Source organism: Hermetia illucens, chromosome 3 (assembly GCF_905115235.1).
Source record: "Hermetia illucens chromosome 3, iHerIll2.2.curated.20191125, whole genome shotgun sequence".
NCBI classification, from domain to species: domain Eukaryota; kingdom Metazoa; phylum Arthropoda; class Insecta; order Diptera; family Stratiomyidae; genus Hermetia; species Hermetia illucens.
The window spans coordinates 41,119,702-41,143,954 of NC_051851.1; the positions used below are offsets into that span (position 1 = coordinate 41,119,702).

At 41.6% G+C, this 24,253-nt stretch overlaps 1 protein-coding gene across 2 annotated transcripts in view; it reads right to left on the reverse strand.

Annotated features, from left to right (window-relative positions):
• The window catches only part of LOC119652779, a 55,914-nt gene that overhangs the window by 22,112 nt on the left and 9,549 nt on the right, over nt 1–24,253 (reverse strand). For both annotated transcript variants that reach the window (XM_038057091.1, XM_038057090.1), the window contains exons 2-3: nt 19,706–20,382; nt 5,725–5,838 (exon numbers count right to left, since the gene is read on the reverse strand). In XM_038057091.1, coding sequence (XP_037913019.1) covers nt 5,725–5,838; nt 19,706–19,958 — 367 coding nt within the window. In that variant the 5' untranslated portion in view covers nt 19,959–20,382. The remainder of the gene's footprint in view (nt 1–5,724; nt 5,839–19,705; nt 20,383–24,253) is intronic.

Genomic DNA, 24,253 nt, shown 5'->3' on the forward strand with positions numbered 1-24,253 from the left:
CAGGTGGCGATTGGCGCGAGATCTTGGGCTGCACATCAATGAAGGCAAGACGAAATATACGATGGCAACGTCAGCACCGAAAACCAAACAACGAACAACATCAAACCACACCGGTCAAGCGAAAACAATGAAGATAGGAGACTACAATTTTGAGACCGTTGATAATTTCTCCTATCTAGGGTTCTTAGCAAGAAAAATTGCGAAGTCTTGGCCGCGTTTGAGAGAAGAATCCTCCGAAGAATTTTTGGCCCCCTACATGAGAATGCATGATTCCGTAGCCTACGTAACAACGAAACCTTTGAGCGATACCAAAAACGTATGGATGAGGATGATCCAGCCGGAAAAGTCTCGAAGGACAATATCTATGGTGGAAAAAGAAGATGAGGCAGACCCTGCCAGGAATTGGTCGACCTCGGCGCAAAACCGGGATGTCTAGAGTTCCTTATTAAGGCAGGCCTAGACCAGATACCGGTAGTTGCGTCGTTGAAGATGATGATGATAATGATTTCTGGCGACAATGACTTCCTAATAAGAAAATATCAAAGAATCAAGCAAACAGTAAACACAACGAAACTATCTCTTGCTGCGACTCTCTAAATGATTGTCTTCATACATTTTTGCCAGCCAGAAGATCGGAAAGTTATTTTTTAAGTGAGACAACATCAGCAAGAGGTGGAGAAGAAGGAGCGCATCGAGGGACGTGCTCGATGAGTAGTACAATGATGTATAGGATGTGTCACGAACACACAATTTATAAGGTGAAGAAATAAATGTGTAAAAGAAAATTATTAAAAAATGTGCATCATCAGACAAAGCTCTTCTTAAGCTTTTACGTAAAACAAAACCTTATTGAAATCGATGTTTGTCCGGTTTTTTTCTGTTTTTTCGGGGATAGAAATCTTCAAAAAACGCTGGTCTGGACACCCCAGTGTGTGGGAGGTTTACCCAATAATATCAACTCCGACTCCTCCCCCTCCCCTGCTCTGTGGAATCATCATAAGATGTTACATCACGGAGGGCAGTCAGCTCACTCTAGCTTTGACAGTTTTCTTCCCTACCCTTCCCTCTACCTTTCGTTGTGGATAGATGCCATCATGGAGTTGACCGCATCCCAATCCTCCTCACATGCTAGTATTTTCCGCACCAGATTTTCTGGCATCAATACGTCTCTTGGAGTCTCCTCTAGATTCTTCGTTTTCTTCCATAAATCTTGATCAGTGGACGATTATACGCTCTCGGTCCTCTGCGACTTTGTCGCTATTTGGACAATCGAGTAAGGTACCCAGTGTAAACCTGTACAGGTACTGGCGATATCCTCCATGCCTCGTGAAAAACAGGATGAAATTGTAATTAATCTCAACGTGTCGTCTCTTCAACCCATCCTTGATGGCAGGGATGTGCCTGTGTGTTTATCGACCCCTTCGCGAACGTTCTCAACGCTTTTGCCATTTATTTACATATCTCTCCCTTTCGGTGTTGTTCGTCTGCAATGAAGGAGAGGTAGGTTTCGCATTGTATATCTAGACCATTTCATCTGTCAACATGTTAATTGGAATTATTCTCGAGATGATGAACGCTGTATCATCTGAGACAGCCCTAAAGGCAGAACACCCTCCATATGTATATATGAATGAAACTAGTAGCTGCCAAATTGCCTTCATAATTAAGTAAGAAACATATCCATCAGATTGAATGGAATTCCTCTCCCGCCGGACATAGATATTAAATACCTTGGGATGTATCTCAAAAATCCAATCAATCGAATCAAAAAAATCTAACACATTTAAATTTGGTAGTAAAAAGTATATTCAAGTGTATAGGCTGTTTCGTGGTTCGAGAAATCAGTTAAAATGTACATGTTCCTTCCATAGAGTCGTTTTAAAATCCATGTGAACTTATCGAGTTCTAATTTGGGATCAACAGGTGCTTCAAATATCGCCAACTTCAAAATTAACGAAGGCCTGAAAATGGCCACAGTCGCGGGTGGAAATACTACATAAATATGGTTTCCATTCAACACTGCGGACCATCGTGTGCGGTTCACTGAAATGCGCTTCAGCTCTCCCCCGCTTTCCCGAAACGCCTGTTCCCCTCCTCTAGTGTTCTGCACCAAGTGATCTTCGGGCGCCCCATTCGTGGACCTTCTTGGGGGAGTGGATTCCATTGCATAGCTTAGACAGCAATGTAATTATCGCCACTCCTTAATGTATGACCTATTTATTACCACTTCCACCTTCCGATTACATCGCCCATAGGTGATAGGCCTCTGCGACGACAAAGCTCTTAGTTTCAAATAATATCAGACCAGCGTACTCAGATGATACGTTGGAGCAGCACATTGTAGGCAAGGTAACGAAGAACGTATCTAGTACTGTTAATGCGTCGGACGCCGTCCAGTTCGGCGCCGATAGAAAGAGTGCGATGATTTGTCACACTAAGAAATTTGATTTTGCTGGTGTCTATCTTCAGTCAAATTCTACTCGCCCCTGTTTCCAAATCGAGTGCCATTTAACCAAGGCCCGATTTGTTTGAGGAAAGATGTTATCTGTGTTTGTGTCCGGATAGCTGAGTGGTTAGAACACAAGGCTGTCGTAGAGAAGGTCGCGGTTCAAATCTCACTGGTGGCAGTGGGATTTGTATCGTGATTTTACGTCGGATACCAGTCGACTAAGCTGTGAATGAGTACCTGAGTTAAATCAGGATAATATTCTCAGGCGAGTGCAATACTGACCTCATTGCCTCTGACAGGGTACTGTAGTGTACCGTTACAGTCTTAAATGAAGTGCTCTAACACACTTCAAGGCCCTGATCTAGTATGGATTGTTCCGCCAACGATTATTATTATTATTATTATTTTCGCAACGGCAGGAAACATGCAGATATCCCTCCAATTATCACACTCGACACGAGTGCCTTTTTTAAGGTTTTGTGTTTTGGGGGGTTCAAAGTAATCATTTCTTTAACGGATCCATTCTCAGAAACTAGCTAGTCTGAAAAAAAGCAAAAGGCTGCCACTATATGGTACCTAGGCTCCAAAATACCCTCCATACCGATACCTGTTCAAATAAAGTTAATAATAGTACATTACTATAATTTTTAGTATTTGGCAGGAAAACCCCCTTAAGTTCATCTTAGAATCACGCGGCAATGTAGGTTACATCATAGAGCATGATCCTACAAAATTTGGTGAAAATCGCGCTATTACTAACAAAGTTATCATATAATAGGTCAAACCTGTCACTTCTGTGCAAATTCAAGACTCTGAATGTCAATATCACTTGAAAGTGGATATTGTCACATTATATATGCATATATTAAGTGCTACTACTAATGGGAAAAATGTACACTCAAATATCTTTATAAAAGAAATATACAAAACCTTTCAGACCGGTTTTTCGACTTGTTTGGAATCTTAACAATCATCCCCTTCTTCCACTCTCTGGGAGAGATCTCGGATTCCCAAGATTTCCATGGAAGTAGTAGATTTGCAGTAATTGCAAGTGCAGCGATAAATATCTCTGCCGAGAGATAGTCAGGCCCGCGGCTTTACTTCGTTTAAGTGTATTGATGGTAGGAATGATTTCTCTTCTGTTTGGAGCAACAGTGTTTGGAGCAACAGTCCCTATCCACATGTTACGGTGACTAGCTATTTCATACACGAAAGGAGGATCCTCATCGGATGTAATATGGTTAAGGACCGTAGTGAAGTGTTCTTTCCACCTCTTCGGTTAATCGCAATCGTAAATCAGAAATTTACCGTTGGCGTCCTTCACAGGACCGTCGAGGACCACATGCGAGTTCTGTCGTGACCCTATATACACTTCTGAAATCATTGCGTTCTGCGGAATCTTCCGCTTCCCTGGCCAGTACAATAGTAAATTTTCCCTCTCCCCCGCGTAAACTACGCTGAATTTTTCAAGAGTTCGCCTGGTATCGTAGTTCCATCGTCAATAGAGGCTTCAAACCCTTCCGTCCATCAATCCGCTTCCACGATTTCGTCCAAAGCTCATCGATGTTCCCAGCTGGGTTACTCAGTAATTATGCCACCAGATCAACAAGATAGCTTTCCCACTTTCAAGAGAGAAGTTGGATCATCCAAACGGTCGATGTTCAACGTTGGGAGGTCGTAGCTCCCTAACTGTGTGAGAAGTGGCGGACGTAACACCCAAGGGAACGTATGCGATCATCAGATGGCAATCCCTTTCGAGACTGATGTCAGCACCTCTCTTGTTACGCACATCCAGGAGAAAACTCCTAAAATCTACTGCACATCGCGAAGTGGTCGATCTGATTGTTCGTACTGTGTCGGTCAGTTGAAATCCAACTGATCTTGTGGCAGGTACTGTGCTCGAAAAATATGCCACCAATTACGAGGCGGTGAAATTTACAGAAATTCACAAATCTGCGTCATTATCGTTGCCAAGACCAATGCTTCCCCATCACATGTTCGGACAAGGTGTTGTCAGTGTGAATGAGAATGGGATTGCGGTCGCCGCAATTTCACCATTAGGAAACCTATCTTGAACTACGTGTAATTGCTCGAAGAAAGTATCCTTCTCCACTATATCGGACGTCTCCGTTGTTGCGTAGCATTGTACAATTTTGATCCTCCTTAACCTGGATCGGAATCGTTAGAAGTCTGTGAAATTTGTGGATGGAGGAAAGGAATGTTAAGCCAAAAATAAAGCTTTTCAGAATCATTAGAAATTCCTCGCCAGAATCGAAGCAAATAACCAAGAGTTAGAGTCAAAAGCGTTGATATATAATCATGCTCCGCTTAGGCTTCATATTAGCCGTAATTTCACATGGCGTACGATCTCTCTCCTTTACTTCATAGTATGCAAATATGAATAATTACGTTAGTATGCATTTCCGTAAATGACATAATTTGAGTTCATTCACGTGGAATAACACAGTTTGGAATTCAGTATGAAACTTTTGCAAATTTAAATGAATCTTAGTAGTCGATACAAAACAGGAAATGTATTCCATTTTAGGATATCTTGAAATCAATTCTTTCTCTCTACTTTAACATACCTATATTATATATATCTATCATATGATGTATGTACATATATAAGCCAATCAGTTTAATATTTTTACTATAAAGATTTAGCCAAATTGGAGTTGAAGGGGATTGTCCATTAAACTTAGGTGCGAATTGGAAGTGAAAATAATCAGAATGTTGACTCATCCATAAGTAGTGATGCTGTTTTTAGGTTTCTACTACCAATTTTATTTTATTTATAATTATGGTGATATATGTGAATATGGATATTTAATGTGTTTAAGATACATTCATTGTCTTCCGATAAAAAAAGCTCCACATGAATGCATCGAGTAATCTTCATAGTTCACTAGTCTTGGGATAAACTATCTTAAGGAGTGCTTCTTATAAAGACACACACGGCCTATCATTATGATCTGAGAAGTACTCTGCACGCACTGTGTATATGAAGGGGCTACTTCATGACCGATAATATGTCAAGCGTAAAATTATCGCTTTATCGTTGCCAGAAAGTTTTCTTCAACTAAATTTCAGTCTTTGCAGTTTCAGCCTAAGCATTGCACGATTTTCCGGCTGATTGGACCTGATGGCGTATATTTATGAATCCAGCACATATGGAAATTTTTACTGCGCTTTAATAAGCTTTTCCCATCCGTTTATAACAAAATCGATAGAATCACGCACGTTATATAGTAAAATTTACATAATTTTCTTACCTTCCTCATGTCCCTGCTCACACCAGCAATGGTCGTTGATGAATTGTGGACCGAGACAGTATTTCATAATGCTCTGGTTGCAAGGTATCGCTTTACATCCAAGAGGTAAGGCAGCTGTAATCATGCAAATATACACACGTTAGATACATTCTGTATTTATTACATTTTATATAAAAATAATAGTTATTATTAATAGCGAGGTAATTATTATGTAAAATTTGAGAGAAATATTGCGAATTGAATGAATTTATGTCTTGGAACTATGTACGCTTGTTTGCGTTGATCTAGTTGAATATTGTAGCGAAAATTTTGATTCGAGTTACTCAAATGGAACATGCTCCAAATTTCAGCTTCACCGTATGTTTATAACACACATATCCAGTCATTAAGACAATTCATTAGTTTGGTAATCCTTCATAAAAAGTATGGCATACTGCAAAATTTTAACGGTGGTTTTCGAGGTAGATTGAATTACCCGATAAGTTGCCTTTCTTACTTCTTGTTTTTTAATGCATCTATTATTGTACAATCTTTAACCGTATATTTGTGCACATAAAAATAATGATTTCAATATTTGCTGCGGAAGCGGTTATCACAAATGACGAAATGTGATTAAAGTTTCAAGTTTAGGATGATGATTACATAGACTCGAAGTCTTCTAACGGAAGATATTCTTCCGTTGACCCATATGAACCCCAGATTTTTCAACATAAACATACAGTTTCGGCCAAAATAATAGTAATGGATACGAAATGAAACAGAAAAGTAATGAGATTGACTTTTTATTCACCAGGGTTTTATTTTTGAGGACATCTTTCAGTTTAGGAATAAGGAAAAAATCACAAAGACTGACGTCAGCTGATAAGGGAGGCTGGCGAAGTGCAGGAATTCCTCCTGAGGTCGAAAATTCTGTGACGGAAAGGGCAGTGTGATATGGGGCGTTGCCATAATGGAGCATCCATTTATTCGCAATGTCTGGTCTCATACAAATGGCCTTTTTGTAACATGAACGTCTTTATAAAAAACAACAACATTTTGTACTGTAGGAACAAATTCAACAACAGCGCAGTGTTGCTAGTCTCATTGCTTTTCTGCCACATCTCGTGCAACGTAAAAAAAAATTTAGAAAAAGTGTGATTTTCTCCTGCTGAATGTCTAAATTCTTCTTTATTTTGACAAAATATAACTATTAACATTAAAAACATGAAAGAAAACGGAAAATAATTCATTATGATGTTATGAATTTGTTTAAGGGGACATGACAGGTTCAAATTTTGATTTTTTTATTGTTTCAAACGGTTTATTTTTTAAGAAAAACAAGGCAGATAGATGGATGTATGATATTTATATTTTCATAATGTTAAAGTTTAAAAAAAAAGGATGTCTGAAATTTTCCAAGCTAGTTTTTGGTTGATAGAATTTTTTTAATAAAATATCAAAAATTGACGGCTTGGGTCATTTCGAGTCATTAAACATTCCAAAAAAACAACAAAAATGAGGTTTTAATCAACATGAAATTCTCGATCCACAATCAAAAAATTTCGGCAAAAAATAACAAAATTGAGGCGATTTTTCAAATTTTCCGATTTTTGGCGCCGAAAAACCTGATGTAAATCAAAATATATATATCTCCGTGTCCGGGGTTCATTCTATTACGTTGAATGTGTACAATAACATATTAAAATTTCAAAGCGAATGGTCAAGTGTTTTTTTTTAATCTTCCACGCCATCCCAAACCTTGTTTTGAGAAAAACGCATTTTAAAATGTATTACAGTATTGACAGTAGTGACTTTCAGTACACAATCGGAATCATAACCGGTAAATCCAGTTTGCAAAATGTTCCCTTCTTTTTATATAATATGCTAACAAAACAAGAATGTGTAACATACCCATTTAAACCAGACTTTTTGAGGAGAAAGCACAATACAAGAAGTAAGAGGCTCAAAATGCGACCTTGACCTGCCTGACTTTCATATTTTTACCACATATCTTCAAATTTATTTTCAACCAAAACCAATGTTAAAAAAAAATTTTTGCAAAAATTGGTCAAAAAAATAAAAAATTAAAATAATTTATCATCGCAAAGTACTCGGAGTAAAATAAGAAACTAAAATAATAATAGTGATGATTAATGCATAGCTTTTGTGGCTATTGGTGCAGCACCCTATCGATGCATTGGATTAACGCGACTTTTACATCTTCCCTTAGGTATTAATCTCCACGTCCGCTCTACAGTTTCCCAATGTTGATTATCATTTGCTCAGTTAACATAAGTAATTATTTCCTTTATGTCGCACCACAAATTCTCTATTGGATCAAGGTCTGGAGATGTGTAGTTCATTTTATGACCTCAGTTCTGTTTTCCTCTGCATCCACTGCAGGACCATTTTGCTTGTATAACTTGGGTCATTATCCTGTTGCAAGGCCAAAAGCTGTGGCTTTTCTTCATTTGATAGAATGATATGCTCCATTGACTGAACTTAACGATTATGGTCTATGGCTCCTTTTATCTAGTATATCGAGCTTACAGCATAAAATGAAAAGCATGCCAAAATCGTAATACCGGATCCTCCATGTTTCATAGTTTCTGTTGCATATTTTAGGCTGACTTATGGTCGAGATCATTTTGCACGATGTACAATGACCTTAAATTCATCCGTCCATAAAATCTTTCTTTATTTCTCGGTGGGCCAATCCAAAAGCTCATTCACAAACTTTAGCCTGGGGTGGATATGCCTTTTTATTAATAATGGGCTCTTTTCTTGGACTATCGACTGCTAAATCGTGTTCGCGCAAATGCCTGTGTATAGTTTCTGCACTTGCCCCCACTTTCAGTTCCCTTTTTATTTTAGTTGCAGGTGCGAAAGGATTCTCCTTCGAGTTTCTGACTATATACTCAACAAATTTAGCCACTGTGCGATGTTATCTACATAAGGTGCAATTTATATTCTAATGAATTAAGAATCTTCCTCGATGAGCAAACAACAATTTCTTTGTGAATTGTCCCTTTCGAAATTAGTTTTTCAATAAGGCTGTTCAACGCAGTTGCCCCAACGTACCCAATGAAAAATTTTCAATCAGGTTTTCACCAAGTGGTATACAAATACATCAAAACATGCCGGACTAACCTTTTCATAAATTTGTTTATACAAATAAATATTTTATATTTACTTTTTGGCAACTAAATCCTGACATTACTATTATTTTGACCGACTCAATAACCAGCACTTTTGAACATAAATAAAATTACTGCACCAAGTATCAAGGTACGAATATATAATAGTGACGGTACTTTTTTTATTGAATTGTATGTCTGTAGAACATTTTCCCCGCGACTTCAATATGGGAACTTCAACCGCTTAAACTGCCCAAAAAACAGTGGAGTTCTCCCAGAGATCAGATGGAAAAACTTTAACCTTATACCAATTTTGCAATTTCTGTGGAGCGGCTGTAACCTAGCAAATTCATAATTTTCCCAACCAATTTCATAATATCCCCGACCAACCAATTCATAATTTTCCTAAGCACTTTTGTAATTTCTCAAAGTAATTTCTTAATTTCCTGAATGTGAAATTTGGCAAAAAAAGTTTTATTGTCTAAAACACACTGTTATACACTTGTTTGTAAGAAATTATTCTTGAGAAGAGGAAGAACACCCGAAAAAAGCTCCTTCCGGATCAACCTCTTCACAGCAATCAATACGCGTGATTACAACGTTATCATTCAATTGGCCATCCCGATCTATTACCGATACCGAGTGCAGCGATAACCTAGGGTCAAATTTATACAAATTTTTGCCGCAATGCTCAACGTGTTCACCGTTAAATATGAGTGTTAGAATTATTGAGTTAACTCCACAGTCGGTCGAAGTAATCGTCCTTGGCGAACACAAGGCACAAATAGTTCTTCTGTGGGAAACCAGATTACACTATCGTCACACACTCACATACTTAAATTTTAACATACCCCACACAGCTAGATACCATCTGAACCAAAAAGCCAGACGTCCTTTCGAAGGAACTGCAAAACTCTGCTATCGCCCCCATCTCCTTCGAGGTGGCTCTAACCTCATGTCGTATCTATGTATATAACGGTTCAGTCAACACTTCGAACTCAATAACTTCACCACTATAATAGGTGACCCAGATGCACACTAATGGCTGTAAACTATCTCACAGGCTAAATACCTATCCTACCGAGTAAAACAGAAGCTGAAGAGCTCAATTCCCTCTGGGTGAGGAAAGAGGTATTCTAACTGAGGATATTTTCCAACCAGTAGCAAAATCTTAGTGATACTAAAATCGAACACCTTTCCGTTCCTTGTAACCCCTCCTGCAAAAGTGATCACAATTCCAGTATCGTAAATGTACAACTTTCAAAGCCTGCCACCGTTAATAGCAGCTGATTTCAGAAAATCCAAAAGTCTGGTCATCACAAACAAACCAACTGGTATTAAAAGATGAAATGTTACACTGTTTATGGGTCATATTTTGAGGTCTCACTCCCCTATGTTTCACACGATATCAAATATGGGACCAGTTTCGATAAGTACTAATTAGACCCTTTCATTCGATACCCCATATGGCCACATTCTGTGAAAAAAAATTTTGTACTCTCCATTCACAAGTATGGAGCGCCCGTTAAGCTTAACGCAAAATAACAGCACTTACTATATGTAAAGGGCACAACAGACAACAGACAACAGAAAGACAGACAGTTGAAAAGAAGCAGAGTCCCGCAGATAAAATACTTACTTTTGTTGCGAAGGATAGTGACCACTCTATTCCCACAGCAAAACAAATGCACTATTGCAGTCGAAAGAGAGCATCCCCAAAGGATATCCCAATTATAAAGTATATACTATTGCCTGCCATAAGATAGGGGCAAAAAAACACCCTTGCTGGTCGGAATACCGAACGTCACTTTGAAGGTGGCGTTAAAAGCAAAGCCCGAGTGGTTTAATTCCACTTTTACTACGTGCTTGGAACAGGGCACCTTCCCGACTCAGCGGAAAAAGCAAATGCTGGTGCTGCTACCAAAGAATGGTAAACCACTTGGAGAGCCATCGTCGCATCGTCCCATTTTTTTGCTGGACAGTATGGGAAAGTTGCTGGAGCGCATTATATGCAAGAGGCTGCTCCCAATTGTAGGGAAGCAGTAGGCGTGTCTACACAAGACGTTTTTCGCGCCGGCCGATCAACGATGGATGCTATCAACGCAGTGGTCAATCTGGCAGAGAAAGTAATTGCAGGTATAAGGTAAGGGACGGTACTAAAAAATACTGTGCCATTATCACCCTCAGCGCAATGGATTATGTGCAGCCAATTTATAACTGGGCATATTGGATACCTTACATCGTTTTGGACATGACGATTCCCCCTTCTAATCACATTCTCGTTGTATGTCCGAGATTTGCAAATGAGTGCCAACAGCTTCAACTTCTCTTGACAAGACCCTTGCAAGTGAAGACGATCATTCCGCAAATGCTTGAATCCCAAGAAGTATGGAATGCAGTTAGTACCCTAAGTTGTATTCAGGAGAAGTTTCAAAGGTAAGAGCGCTTACGAAAAAGCGGCAGGGAGGGAACAACTCTTACCGTAGGAGTAGGCTGGTAGGGCTTTAACCCGCTGCGCGATGTAATATCTCTAGATAGTTCCGTGGGGCATAACCGAGGAGGAGAGGTGGCTTTAGTAGGTTACCCAGACTGTTTCTTTCAACGCCTTCCAAAACACAAAAGCATATGAGAGAAGCCTTTGACAATCGAATTTTACATTAACAGGCTCAAAATAAAAAAAGAAGGATTGCCTACCAAAGTAAACCAAGACACTGGTCAAATCCAAATAGGAGCGAGGTGAAGCCGAGAGGCTAATTCAGAAATAAAACGGCGAAAAAGCGCTGGTGATAATAGCAAAATAGGACGTGTCCTATGTTAGCATTCTACGAAGAATTAAGGTAGATTTTGCGAAAATACTAATTCACAACTGAGTCAACTGGTCAAATAGTACTGCCACCAGCGAAATATGAATCTTGACCTTCTGTACGACAGCCTAGTGCTTCAACCACTATTCGGACATGAATTATCGAGGAAAAAGAACGATCACGACGATCTACAAAAGAACAGCCTTCACTCGGTAAACAAGCCACCCTTGTCGTAAGTTGGCCGTTTTTTGTTAAAGATCCGTGAACATAACATAACATCCTTTTTTAAAATGCGCGCCACTCAGTTAGTTGATGTCATAGCGGAGCGCTAGTGGTCTCGTTCAAGAGGGGATACTATAAAGTTTTGTCCCGACATGGTTCAGTCGCCATCATGCGTTGGAATAGTGAGGAGCGTGCCTTTGCCGTTGAGGTTTACTTTTCAAGCGGATGTTCGGTTATTGCAGCACAGCGTGAATTTCGGAATCGCTTTAATTTAGCCCCGTTGGCTCCCGTCCCAGACCGCAAATCAATTATTACATGGGTCACTACATTCAGACAAACTGCAAGTGCGACAAAAGGAAGAACTAGAGTCCCTCGGCCCGTTAGATCACCTGAGAACATTGAAGCAGTGACAGCGTCAATGTTGCGATCGCCACGGCGTTCTGCGCGCAAACACGCATCTGCCCTTGCACTATCCGATCGTTTTGTGAGAAGAATTCTTCGTGATGATCTTCATTTTCATCCCTATAAGATGGCGATAGCACAGGAACTTTCAGAACGTGACTTCAATTCTCGGATGAACGCGTGTGAGCTTCTTCTCGATATCGTTCCCGAGGGTGCTATTGTTTTTTTTAGCGATGAAGCCCATTTTCATTTGTGTGGATCGGTTAACAAACAAAACATGCGCTACTGGGCTGACACCAACCCTCGAAAATTGCATCAAAAGCCTTTGCATTCAATTTCCTCAGCTGGAATTATTGGTCCCTGGTTTTTTGAGGAAAATGAGGTTACAGTGACAGTGAATTCGGACCGGTATGTAAACATGCTACAGAATTTTTTTTTCCCACGGCTAGAAGATTTGGATTTGGGGGACACTTGGTTCCAACAAGACAGTGCAACAGCACACACTTCAAGAGCATCGATGGCTGTTTTGAGGGAACACTTTCCAGAACGCCTTATCTCAATTAGAGGCGATTTGGAATGGCCGGCACGCTCTCCCGATCTATCCCCTTGTGATTTTTTTCTATGGGGTTTTTTGAAATTCCGTGTTTATGTGAACCGTCCAAGAACCCTACAAGATTTTAAGACCAACATCTAAGAAGAAATTGCCAACATAACACCTGCTATGCTAACAAGAGTCATGACAAACGCCAGAAATCGGTTTACGCAATGTATGGAGAATGGGGGACGTCACCTAACAGATTTGATCTTCAAAACAATGTAAATAAAAACTTTAGATATGTACCTACATTATAAAAAATAAATAAATATTTTCCGATGCATACAATAGTTTTTATTGAGTTTTGAATAAAAGAAGTTAAGCTGCCGCACCCTGTATAATAATAAGATGGAGTGATGGAGTAGGCCAGGACGCCAGACAGCTTTTAGGGATATCGAATTGGTGGACCTCGGCGCAAAACCGGGATGTCTGGAGTTCCTTATTAAGGCAGGCCTAGACCGGACCCCGCCTGGAAGAACTCTCATCAGGGACTTGGAGATGTGCACTACCCACAGGATCCAGAGAAGAGCTACTGAAAATTTCTAGTACGACATGCCGAAATGAAGTTTTGGGTACGGAAGGTGGACTTAATAAGGTTTTTCAGCTCGTGGTAAAGATAAAGCTGGATACGTTTGCTGAGTTGTTCGAAATATGTAATGTCGAGAATATTTTCCCTGCGTGATGGGAGTAGTACTAATTTCTTTTGGTACCTGAACTTCACAAACCGCCAGGTGAGTCATTGACCCGTATACATATAATAGTAGTTCTGGATTGCTGATGGCCTTTAAAGTTGATAATTTAGTTCACCTAATATATTTTCGAAATCATAAAATCGGTTCTCTGCTTGAACCCGATAGTCGCTCCGCTCTTTAGCTTATCGGAACGTCGCAATCAAATTAAGTGTCCAAGTTCTCCATCTTGTAAGCAAAGACCGTGGAAGAAACATTTTCAACTTTTCCCCACAGTCACTGGATAGCCGAATTTGCTACCCGTCCAGTAAATGATGTGAGTTTTGATTGCAACGGAAACCCAGCTTGGGAATAATATGAGGACTAGAAACACCGTTTTTAGACCGATTAAGCCAATCAAGGTTCGTTTGCGTGATATTTCAGTTCAAGAGGAAATACAACCTCCAACACACACATCCACATCCACATTCAAAATACCCGTGGAGCCGAGGCTGGAAAGAAGCACCGACTCAATTTATGTCTGTCTCAGAAAAATGGAGCAGCTAGTTAGGGATAACGTCGGTTCAGAGCTGTTGAAATCTTTGTTGTTGTAGCGACTCCATGAGAGCACGAGCGTTATCTTAGCCTACGCGGACGCGGGGTCGCTGGTGGTGCTGTCCGCCACTGCCGATAAAGTCCACGACCCCGTGGCCGCAGAAGTGTCTAGGAGCACCTGTCAAGTAGTCGAGGACCTTAGGCAAACGGTGGCTTCACTTCCGGACGCAGTTTCCAAACTGACAGCGACTGTGTGTACTTTACTTTCGGGAGGTAGATCTAGACCATCCTCACGGTCAAGGTCTGCTTCCCGAAATGGTCTTTTGGGTAGTCCCATCCTTTCTGCTCGACACGGACGCAAAGGTGTCGGTTCTCCCCGTACCCCGTCCAAACCAGCTAATACCGAAAAACTTGCGACGGCTACATCCAGGTGCGGATGAGTCTCAGATTGCGCCGAACGTTTTCGTGGAGATTTGTTTCAGCGGACTGTGGCACCCCCAGTTTTGGAGGAAAAATTCCTGTGTCGCTACGGGCTGTTGGTGGATCTGCAGAATAGAGCCTTAATATGATAGACCCCGCAACCTCGTCAGGAACAATTGCCACCAGCACAAGCCATACTCTTTCGATTGCTTTTGAGGACATTACCGACCATCGAAAGTAGTAGTAGAAAGTAGCTCTTCCCAGCCGGCCCACATCAACACTAGTAGCTCCCCGATCTTGGCTTGCTGTTGCAAATAAAGAATTTTATGATCCTATGAAATAGGGTATATATAGACTTTCTAATAGCTGCCTGTAATCTCCACTCCATATAGTCCCTAAGCCAAACGGCGAATGGAGGCCTTGCGGAGATTACAGGCGTCTAAATGCTCAGAAAATTCAGGGCCGATGCCCTATTCCACTCATCTATGACTTTATGCATTACATAACAAACTACCGTGTTTTCATGGCATTGGATCTGGCCAAGTCGTATCCTCAAATCCCTGTAGTTTCCGAAGATATACCGAAAACGGCTATTTGCACATTTTTCGAACTCTTCGAGTTCACCAGGATGACATTCCAGAAATTCATCCACTCTGTCCTACAAAACTTAAACTTTTACTTCGTCCGAAGCTGAGCATTTGGACCATCTCGAGTGCATTTTTCAACGTCTCCTTGAGGCCGCACTCATTCTAAACTTTGAAAAATGCAAATTCCTATAAAGGCACGTAAAATTTCTCGCCACCTGATCACCCCTGACTGAATTCAACCAGACCCAGGCAGGGTTGCAACAATAATTCCGAGAGGACGACATGCTCGCTTATTAGGTAGACGCTTCTCGGAGACCACTTCACCCACTATAAGAAGGCCCTTTTAAAGTCCTAGAGCGACGAAAGCACTTTTTCAAGCTCGACGTTCAGGGTGGGCTCCAACGAGCCATATTATCGGGATTGAAACCTTTCACCAAACTGGCGGACGCTACAAAAAAAAGTCCGCGAAGCGTCAGGTTCACGCGGTAACACTATTGGCAAAGTCACATCCCGGGTTCCTCCGTTGAACCCGCGCGGCTTCAGCTGAGGGTGGAATGATGTGGCGGAACAGCGGAGCCGGGAACCACCCACTGCATCGTCGGAAGTGAGAACGCACCATCCACCAATGCACTGAGCTATCGCCGACACATCTTGTAGCCTTCTGACAGTAACCTTCGTCGAAGCAAGATGTGTGTTATTTTATAATTTTATTTTTCCTTTTTTGATTTGAAAAACATCTTATAGCCCGGACCCGGCATATAGACACATAACGAGGAAAGTAGCGCTGATCAGATAATATAGGGGCCCGCATAATTTTCAACCCAGGCCCGGATTTTCTCTCCACAACCCTGTGGTAGATAGATGGACGGCAGAAGATACGGCTAGGATTGGAATATATTGAGCAGATCAGAAGCACGACATTTCATAACCCCTAGGTTAACTATTCACTATTTTCCAGGCGGAGATGTAAACGATAAACCAGTTCGTCAGGAAGATTTCATAAAGCAAGTACGAATGTGCCAAATCTTATAGTCAGGCAGCATTATAAGTTATTGTATTACCACGAACCGGGTCGAAATTGATATGGAAATGCCGGTAAAACTTCAAAACCCTTGCAGCCAAAAACGGGATAATGCTGAAATTGATAGCAACGCATAAAAACAATAGTAAAGTCGTAAGTAAATTAGCCCGAACAAGTCAAATATCTATCTGCATACTAAATATCAGCACTCTCACATGAAAGACTGAGGAAAAGGCGCATTGATATCTGCACTCTACAGGAAAGCGGATAGTCTGGAATCAAAAACTGCGACATAAGAATGCGAACGCGGTAAAAATAGCTATAAACTTCTCTATTTTGGTAGCCCACGTACTCAATACGGTGTTGGCATTGCCATTTCTGGGGGTTTCCGTGACGCCATTAAAGAAGTCGAACGATTTGATGACCGGTTGATGAAGCTCACCATTCTATCAGCTGATCGCCCTATTCACTTCTTCGCCGTGTATGCACTACAGGCAGCAACTTCTGGCAACTTCTCGATGCAAAAAGCTGTAAGGTGCCCGCTGATGACTATGCCATCATTGCATTTTAATGGTCATGTGGGTCAAAAGGCAAACGACAACAGATGCTACGGGGGAAAAGGTTTTGGAGCGCACCATGAGGGTGGCGAGCGTAAAGTCGATTTTGCGGACATCCATGACCTTATACTTAGGAATACACGGTTCATCAAACGATTATCTCATCTTCCTACTTTTATATTGAGAAAAGTAAAACGCAAATCAACTATATTCTCAGGAAGCATTTTACCACCGTCACCGACTGCAAAGCCGTTTCCTATAAGAAGATTGCACCTCGACATCGGCCGTTGATTGCCGTCCTGCGAATTAAGCCACCGATAAAACAGCGTGAGGAACGCGCTGACCTGCCGGTCATTAAATGGTGACGATTTCGTGAGAGGAAAGAAGAAAATGAAGAAGAAATGATTACCAGCCATTACAAATGTGGAAGGATCGTGAAATCAAGTTAAAGACACCATCCTCAAAGCGGCCTATGCAACACTCGGGGTCACAAAGCCTGGCAAGCGGTTCATCAACCGAGATACTTGGCTTTAGAATGACGATGCCCAAATAAAGGTCCGTGAAAAGAAACGTCTTTACTACAAGTTTCTCGACGATAAAACGCTCGTCAATTGGCAAATTTACAAGAATGCCAGTCGGGAAGCAAGGAAAGATCTTTACGATAAACTGAACAGTCGAAATGGTGAGAGGGATCCGTATCGAGTTGTCAAAAGCCGTCACGAACGCACACAGGATATCGAACACTTCTTTTGCGTTAATGACAAGAACGGTACTTTGCTTACCGACCGTCGAGTCGCGACGGATAGATGACAAGAATATTTCGAACAAATTTCAACCAAAACCTTGTGGCCGAGGAGAAATTCCATAGTGGTACACCGGAAGACGCTGTATCACATTGGTTTGCCGGCCGTGATGCAGTAGGCGAATGCTCCAAAGGCCTAATTAGCACGATCAGACCCGAGTCTACATGGGGACTCATCTGAAATGGCAATTGGTCACGAAACCTTACCAGGGGTATACTGGTACCAAGGGAACCGGGATAGTCCCTGAATTCACATACTTCAGGTGAACTCCTGTTGTATGTTCGTTCAGCTCGATAGATTGCGGTTGATCCCCTATGGAAGTTTCATGGGGGTTGCGGTTGGGTTCAAACGAACAGAGACCTTCGGGCCGCAGGGTGGTGTTGCGTTTCAACACGGGTGCCGTACTGCTAACTCCGGTACAGATTTAGGTAAGCCTTGCATCCTCCAGTATGAATGCTGAGCCATGCACTCGGTATAGACTGGTACCGGCGTAGCTTAGTAAAAAAGTAAAAAAGTAAAGTTCGAAGTGGCGGGTATATCAAAACCGCTTCGTGCAGATGATGTTTTGCTGGCGTCTCATAGCAAAAAAGATTTCGAGAAACTTGTACAAAAATGGGATGATCACCTCATGTAATACGGTCTCAGATTGAATCTGAATAAAACTGAATTTTTGACAAACGATCACCATGAAACAGGTACACTCACTGTCAATGTCAGTGATCTGCCCAGAACTGCGCGATTTAACTACCTCGGGTCGATGCTATCAGCCAATCGTGCACTGCGTTCTGAAATTACTTCCCGCGTTAGCGCAACCTGGATGAAGTGGTCGCCCACAATTGGCGATTTTTGTGATCGTCGTACCAACGAACGTCTCAAATCTAAAATTTATCGCAACGCCGTCGGTTTTGACGCCCTCTATGATTCTGAGTGTTAGCTCACTATAAAAGACAATAAACGGCGTTTTGCAGTGATGGAGACGAAGATGTTGCGTTGGACTGTCACGGCGTTAGTTCACCACATCCGAAATCAGGATATCCCCGATCGATATGGAGTTACACCAATTGTCGAAAAATTTCGAGAGAGGCGTGTTTGATGGTATGGTCAGGTAATTCGCGCTAACGAGAATTCACTTGTCAAGATTGGTCTGAACATCGAAGTCGATGGTAAGCGATCGAAAGGCCGGCCGAAACAACGGTGGTTTAATACGTTAGATGGTGATTTGAAGCCCTCGCGATTGCATTCAGATCAGGCCTATGATAAAATAAAATGACAACGAGTCGACCCCGATTGTGAACAGGACAATGCCTAAAGAAAAAGAGGAAAGTTGTAGTTGTGAAAACAATGCAAGCTAAAGCAGCCAGTCCATCAATAGGAGGCATCCATGCGCGGCAGATTAAGAAAGTCGAAAGCCTGAAAATAAGTAAACTGGAGGACTCTTTCAAGTCTAGTAACCGTTCATTCTCCTCTACCCACTCTACAAATTTGCTAACAATAGGGTTTTTAGTGAAGGCTCAATGTGCAGGCTTTACCATGAGTTCATTAAAACCGCCTTCCATATCAGGTAGGACATCTAGTGCCTTCGTAGTACCAGCATATTACCTGGGAAATAGCAAACCTTGAACAGGCGACAGTACCTCGCAACATGGCTCAATTCCCTTCCTACAACAGTTTCCTAACAATCCCAGGTGGGTCGCACTTCTAATGATAATTTATCCCAAACTCAGTGTGGCGGTAAATAGAGAATCAAATGAAATGTTATTATTAGAATTATCGGTTCTAGATAAGAAGTTATCAAACAGTATTAACAGATTTCAGTACATTCTAGATTTCATCGAATTCAGAACATATTTTCACTGAAAAAAGCTTAATAAGGTTTAGACAGTGCTCTAATGTGAAAGTAGCACATAGTATTATCAGACTGCATATTCTGTTATACATATTCAATGAAAAGAGTTTATCGCTAATTGTTACAGACTGTTGAACATATTTATCGAAATATTAATTTTGTTTAGGGACTGCGTCATTATTTGAATTTGAAACCTTGAGGGGGGCACCTTGACTTTTTCAAATTTTTTTTATCACAATTCTCTAAACGACGGTTTACGTGATTAGGGTCTACGTTGTTTTCAATGATATTTATCTTACAACAGGTAAAATGCAAAACACGCAAATACATATGATAGTACACCCGCAGGACATGTCTATTTTAATAAGACATAATTGCTACTTACCATTAAAGAAGGTTTCGTTGATAGCCCGCAAAGACGCAATTGCTTCCTGTTTCGTAACTTGATGCTCCATATGATACTCCTCGTAAGTCCGCTCGGTTTTCGTAAGCGTTAACTTCTCGCATGGCGGAAGAATTGTATTAACCACAGCACTATCGATTAAATCGATTACAAAACACAGATTTATTATAAGCACTTTTGAAAATTTCAACCTCCCTTTCATATTGAATATGTATTTGGGTTCGAAAGATTTCATTACACTATCGCCTCACATATTTTAGCACGGATACATTTTACAGACGTTAAAGATACATCACGAACTATACTCGTAGTGCAGATATCACTTTTCACTAAACACCGTGATTTTCAGTGTGTATCGCATAAAATAAGACACTACCCGGAAAACTGCAATTTTCTCAAAGTTTGGTTGCTTCGTTGGGCTTTCTGCCGCGGCGAATAAGAAAAGAATAAGTATCTGCTGCAAGTGAATCTGCTCAAAATAAATCGCACTATGGCTCGCTTCTATATTGGCGCTATGGCCACTATCGCTAACTTAGATTTACCATCGATTCACCGCACTCGAATCGTGGAAGTCTAATTCACTAATGTCGAAGCGGTTGCTCGAATGCTTCGAACTGAGAACACAGTACGAAGAGCTACAGCGTGCGATAAGAAAATAGCTGTGAAGATGAAAATATTCAAAGTTGATGAATTTTAGGAGGTTTCGTTATCTAAACAATGGGAAAGAATCTGAAATTTCGTGCGACTAATTGACTGTACCATTTGAGTGAAACTGAATGTAATGTTACAACCAAACGATTCAATATAGTCCTAGTCCATCCAGGACTCGCTGCAGATATAGATACTCGCGAATATACATTACTATTAAGGAAGTAATCCAAATATTGCAATGACCCTCCCAACAGATTCGAGTCAATTAGGCCGCTAACAAACCTAAGAAGTGAATGAGCCATAAATATATGTATTTAAATCTCTCAGATTTCTCACCAAATCTATTTCCACTAGCAAACTGTACTGGGCTCCATTCAGATTAGCAGTCTGTTTAGCTATCAACTGACTATGCGCTTATTTTCTTAACATATAATCATAAGGTATGCAAGACAAGAGAGTGCCATGTTGATGTGCATTCATTCGAAAATTTCGATACAGCGAATATAGTGGGTGCTACCCAGTGCTCGTCACAATAGGCCTAGATGTACGCTGATACCCACACTAGACTCTGCCTATTCTGCCTTTTGATTCTGCCGATCACTCATCACCTTCTTACAAATCGCAAACGTTCAAGCCTTTTAGCACTCCATGGTAATTAGCATACTTTAAAGATCCATTATCAACTTACCTAGAGCAGTTTACGAAATACATTTTGAGACATTTTTGTAGCTACTAAATATTTATCTTTCACAATAGACCATTCATACGAGCATGGTGATACTAGCAGGGCGGCGTTCATTGGTTAGCCATACATTTTTTGCTATGAGTAGCTGGAGAATTTGCATTTCTGATGAATAACAATACAATATTTAATTACTGATGGCGTAAACCATCCATATAACCGACCAATGCCTTCAACTCTTTGCGTATTTTGACTTTAAAGGATGATGAGGGTGGCGTGTACTTTCCTCATTCAAATGCAGGGCACGTCGACTGTATTCAAATAACTATTAAAGACGCAAGCAAAAGGAAGTGAGTAGAAAAAAGGAGAACTGTTTTTTCCCAGAAGAGCATGTATAGTATTTCGCAAGGGTCAATTGGTGGAATAGTTTTGAAATTCAATAGGGGAGTATTCTTCAAGTAACAAAGTAGAGACAGCAGTAGATTAGCATCATATTCCACAAAAAGAACCAAAGCATTTCAACAGGAGAAATAAAACCGCACTAAAGGGTCCTATCGACATCAATTGATAGCGAAAATATCCATCTGAATTTTGCTAGGACGCTGTAATCATCAACGTTTTGGGGGTAAGTAGGGTTTGACTCCAATACACCCCTTCTGCATTTTTGAAAAATCTAGAGGAAAAAGGTTTCGGCGTATGGGAACCGACTGAAAAATAAATGCTCCCCGCGCCATCGAAAAATTGGGACCGGAAACTTACAGTTTAGTCCTTGAGGGTTTAACGTGAGCACCTGTCTGGACGACTTCATCCCACGATCTTCTTAAGACACGGATTGATTTTGTGACCACAATCAGAGCTCCGCTGAGACAAGCAACAACGGTACCAGTCTATGCCAAGTGCATGGCTTAGCATTCATACTGGTGGATGCAAGACATACCTAAATCTCTACCGAACTAAGGAGTACGGCACCCGTGTTGAAACGCAACACCACGCCGAGGCCCGAAGGTCTCTTCTCGCTTGAGCATAACCACAACCCCCATGAAACTCCCACTAGGGGGTCAACCACAAACAACCGAGCTGTACTCACATACAACGGGAGTTCACCCGAAGTATGAGAGTCCAGGGGCTATCCGGTTCCCATGGTACCAGTATACCCCTGGTAAGGTTTCGTAACCAAATTGCCACTTCAGATGAGTCCCCGTACAGACTCGGGTCTGATCGCCCTGATTAGGCTTTTGGAGCATTCGCCTACTGCATCACGGCCGGCAAACCAAAGTGAGTACAGCGTCTCCCGGTGCCACCACTATGGAATTTCTCCTCGGCCACTTGGTTTTGGTTTACCCGATAGGGTTTGCCGCCCCGTATTCCTCACCGCCACCTCTGAGCATCTACCGGAAACTTGCATTCAACTTGCGCCTTGCAGTAGCAGTTAGAAACAAGCCGACACTACACATTGCAGCAAGAGGGAGAGGAGTACTCTCCAATGTTCGCCGTATTACTTCGCTTAGGCCCAGAATTTCCAGCTTATATCGTTGGAATTCCCGCTCAAGTTGGAGAAAGCGAGCATTCTGAGGACCCTTGTCACCGGTGTGGAGGAGTGTAGTCACATTCCAGAGACCAATCATAGTCTGTTTTCGATAGCTAAATGTCTTCGGTGTGAGGTTAGTCTTTACCTGAGGCGTTGTTGACGTTTCGGCAGCAGTAAAGTATTAAAATCTGCAGGCTATTAGCCCACGAATTTCTATCCATTTTAGCCACTCTAAAGCCAAACAAGGATAAGTTTGAGTGTATTTTTGAACCCGAACTCACATGGCACACAAGAAATGGACGATAGAAAAAGAGGTGGTGAGGCCCGGCGCATTATCGGAGGACGAGCTACTGGCATGCAGCCAGGGGACAGTACAATACAGTACAGTGATTTCTTACTTGGAATCCGCTGCCTCCGAGCTGCCGGAGGTTAACTCAAAAACAAGGACTAGCAAGAATGTCGGTCACCAAAAACCAGCAAAGAAGCGGAGACCCACCGGAGTTGAGTAGTAGAAACCCATGTATATTGTGAGCAAGATTACGAAGAATTAGGAGGTCGCTACTGTCGACGAGCGGAATAAAAAGGATCTCGCTAAATTCCAGGCGATTGTCGAAGAATATAATAAAAAATACCTGAAGAAAGAGTAGAAGGCGAAGGCCACGACTTCAAACGCAATCGATCTCAAGACGGGTTTGAGCAACAAGCCAAGCGGAGCAGAATCTGCAAATGCTCAAACGTCAAGCAACCTTTGCAAACAGGTGAGCATCAACAGCTGGCCGACCAGGCACGAATTGCGAAACCTTTCGCGGAAGATGACCTGGGTCCAGCCCACGCAGTCAACGCCAACGTTGAGGAGATGAAGGTCGATGGTCGGACGGAGACTGACCAACCCCCTACGCAAACAGATCATGCTGAGAATAGCGCAGATAAACTGCGGCACTCCTAATGGACATCATACTAATACAAGAGCCCTGGACCGGAGGGAGCAAAACGATCAAAAGGCTCCAAAGCAAATATTATAATTTATTTTACAGTACAAATTTGGGATAAATCTGGAGCATCTATTCTCACGAGGAAGAGCCTGCATGCTTTTCTGTGTCCGGGCCTGAGTTCCAGCAACCTAACCGCGGTTAAACTAGACCAAACGAAAGCAGAGAATATGTATGTTTCCTCGACATACATAGCTCATGACCGATCCGTTCCGTCAGAAGAGCTGCGGCATTTGAAGTCCACCATCGCAACAAACTAACCTCATGATAGGCTACGACGCGGTGCAAGGCATACGCTTTGGCGCAGCTCGGAAATCAACGAAAGAGCCATTCTTTGATTTTATTATTAACACAAATCTACTGGTCTCTAACAGGGGCAGTACATCGGTCTTCCATTTCTCCAACTCGGAGAACTGTGATGGTTGGGAAAAGATCCTTGAGATGGCCCTACTAACCGACAATGAGACTCTTAGGGTGGAGAACTGGAGAGTTTCCTATCAGAAATCTAATCCAATTCAGATTCTAACCTTTTCAAAGATTGGTACCCACGATGGAGCATAAAATCTGAGAAATTCCTGCTGAACCAACAGCGACAGCTCTACTACCAAACCCTATCTCCACCTCCACGTGCTGACCGCTGGGAGCTCTTTCTTAACGAAAAGCTGCAGACGGAGAAGGAT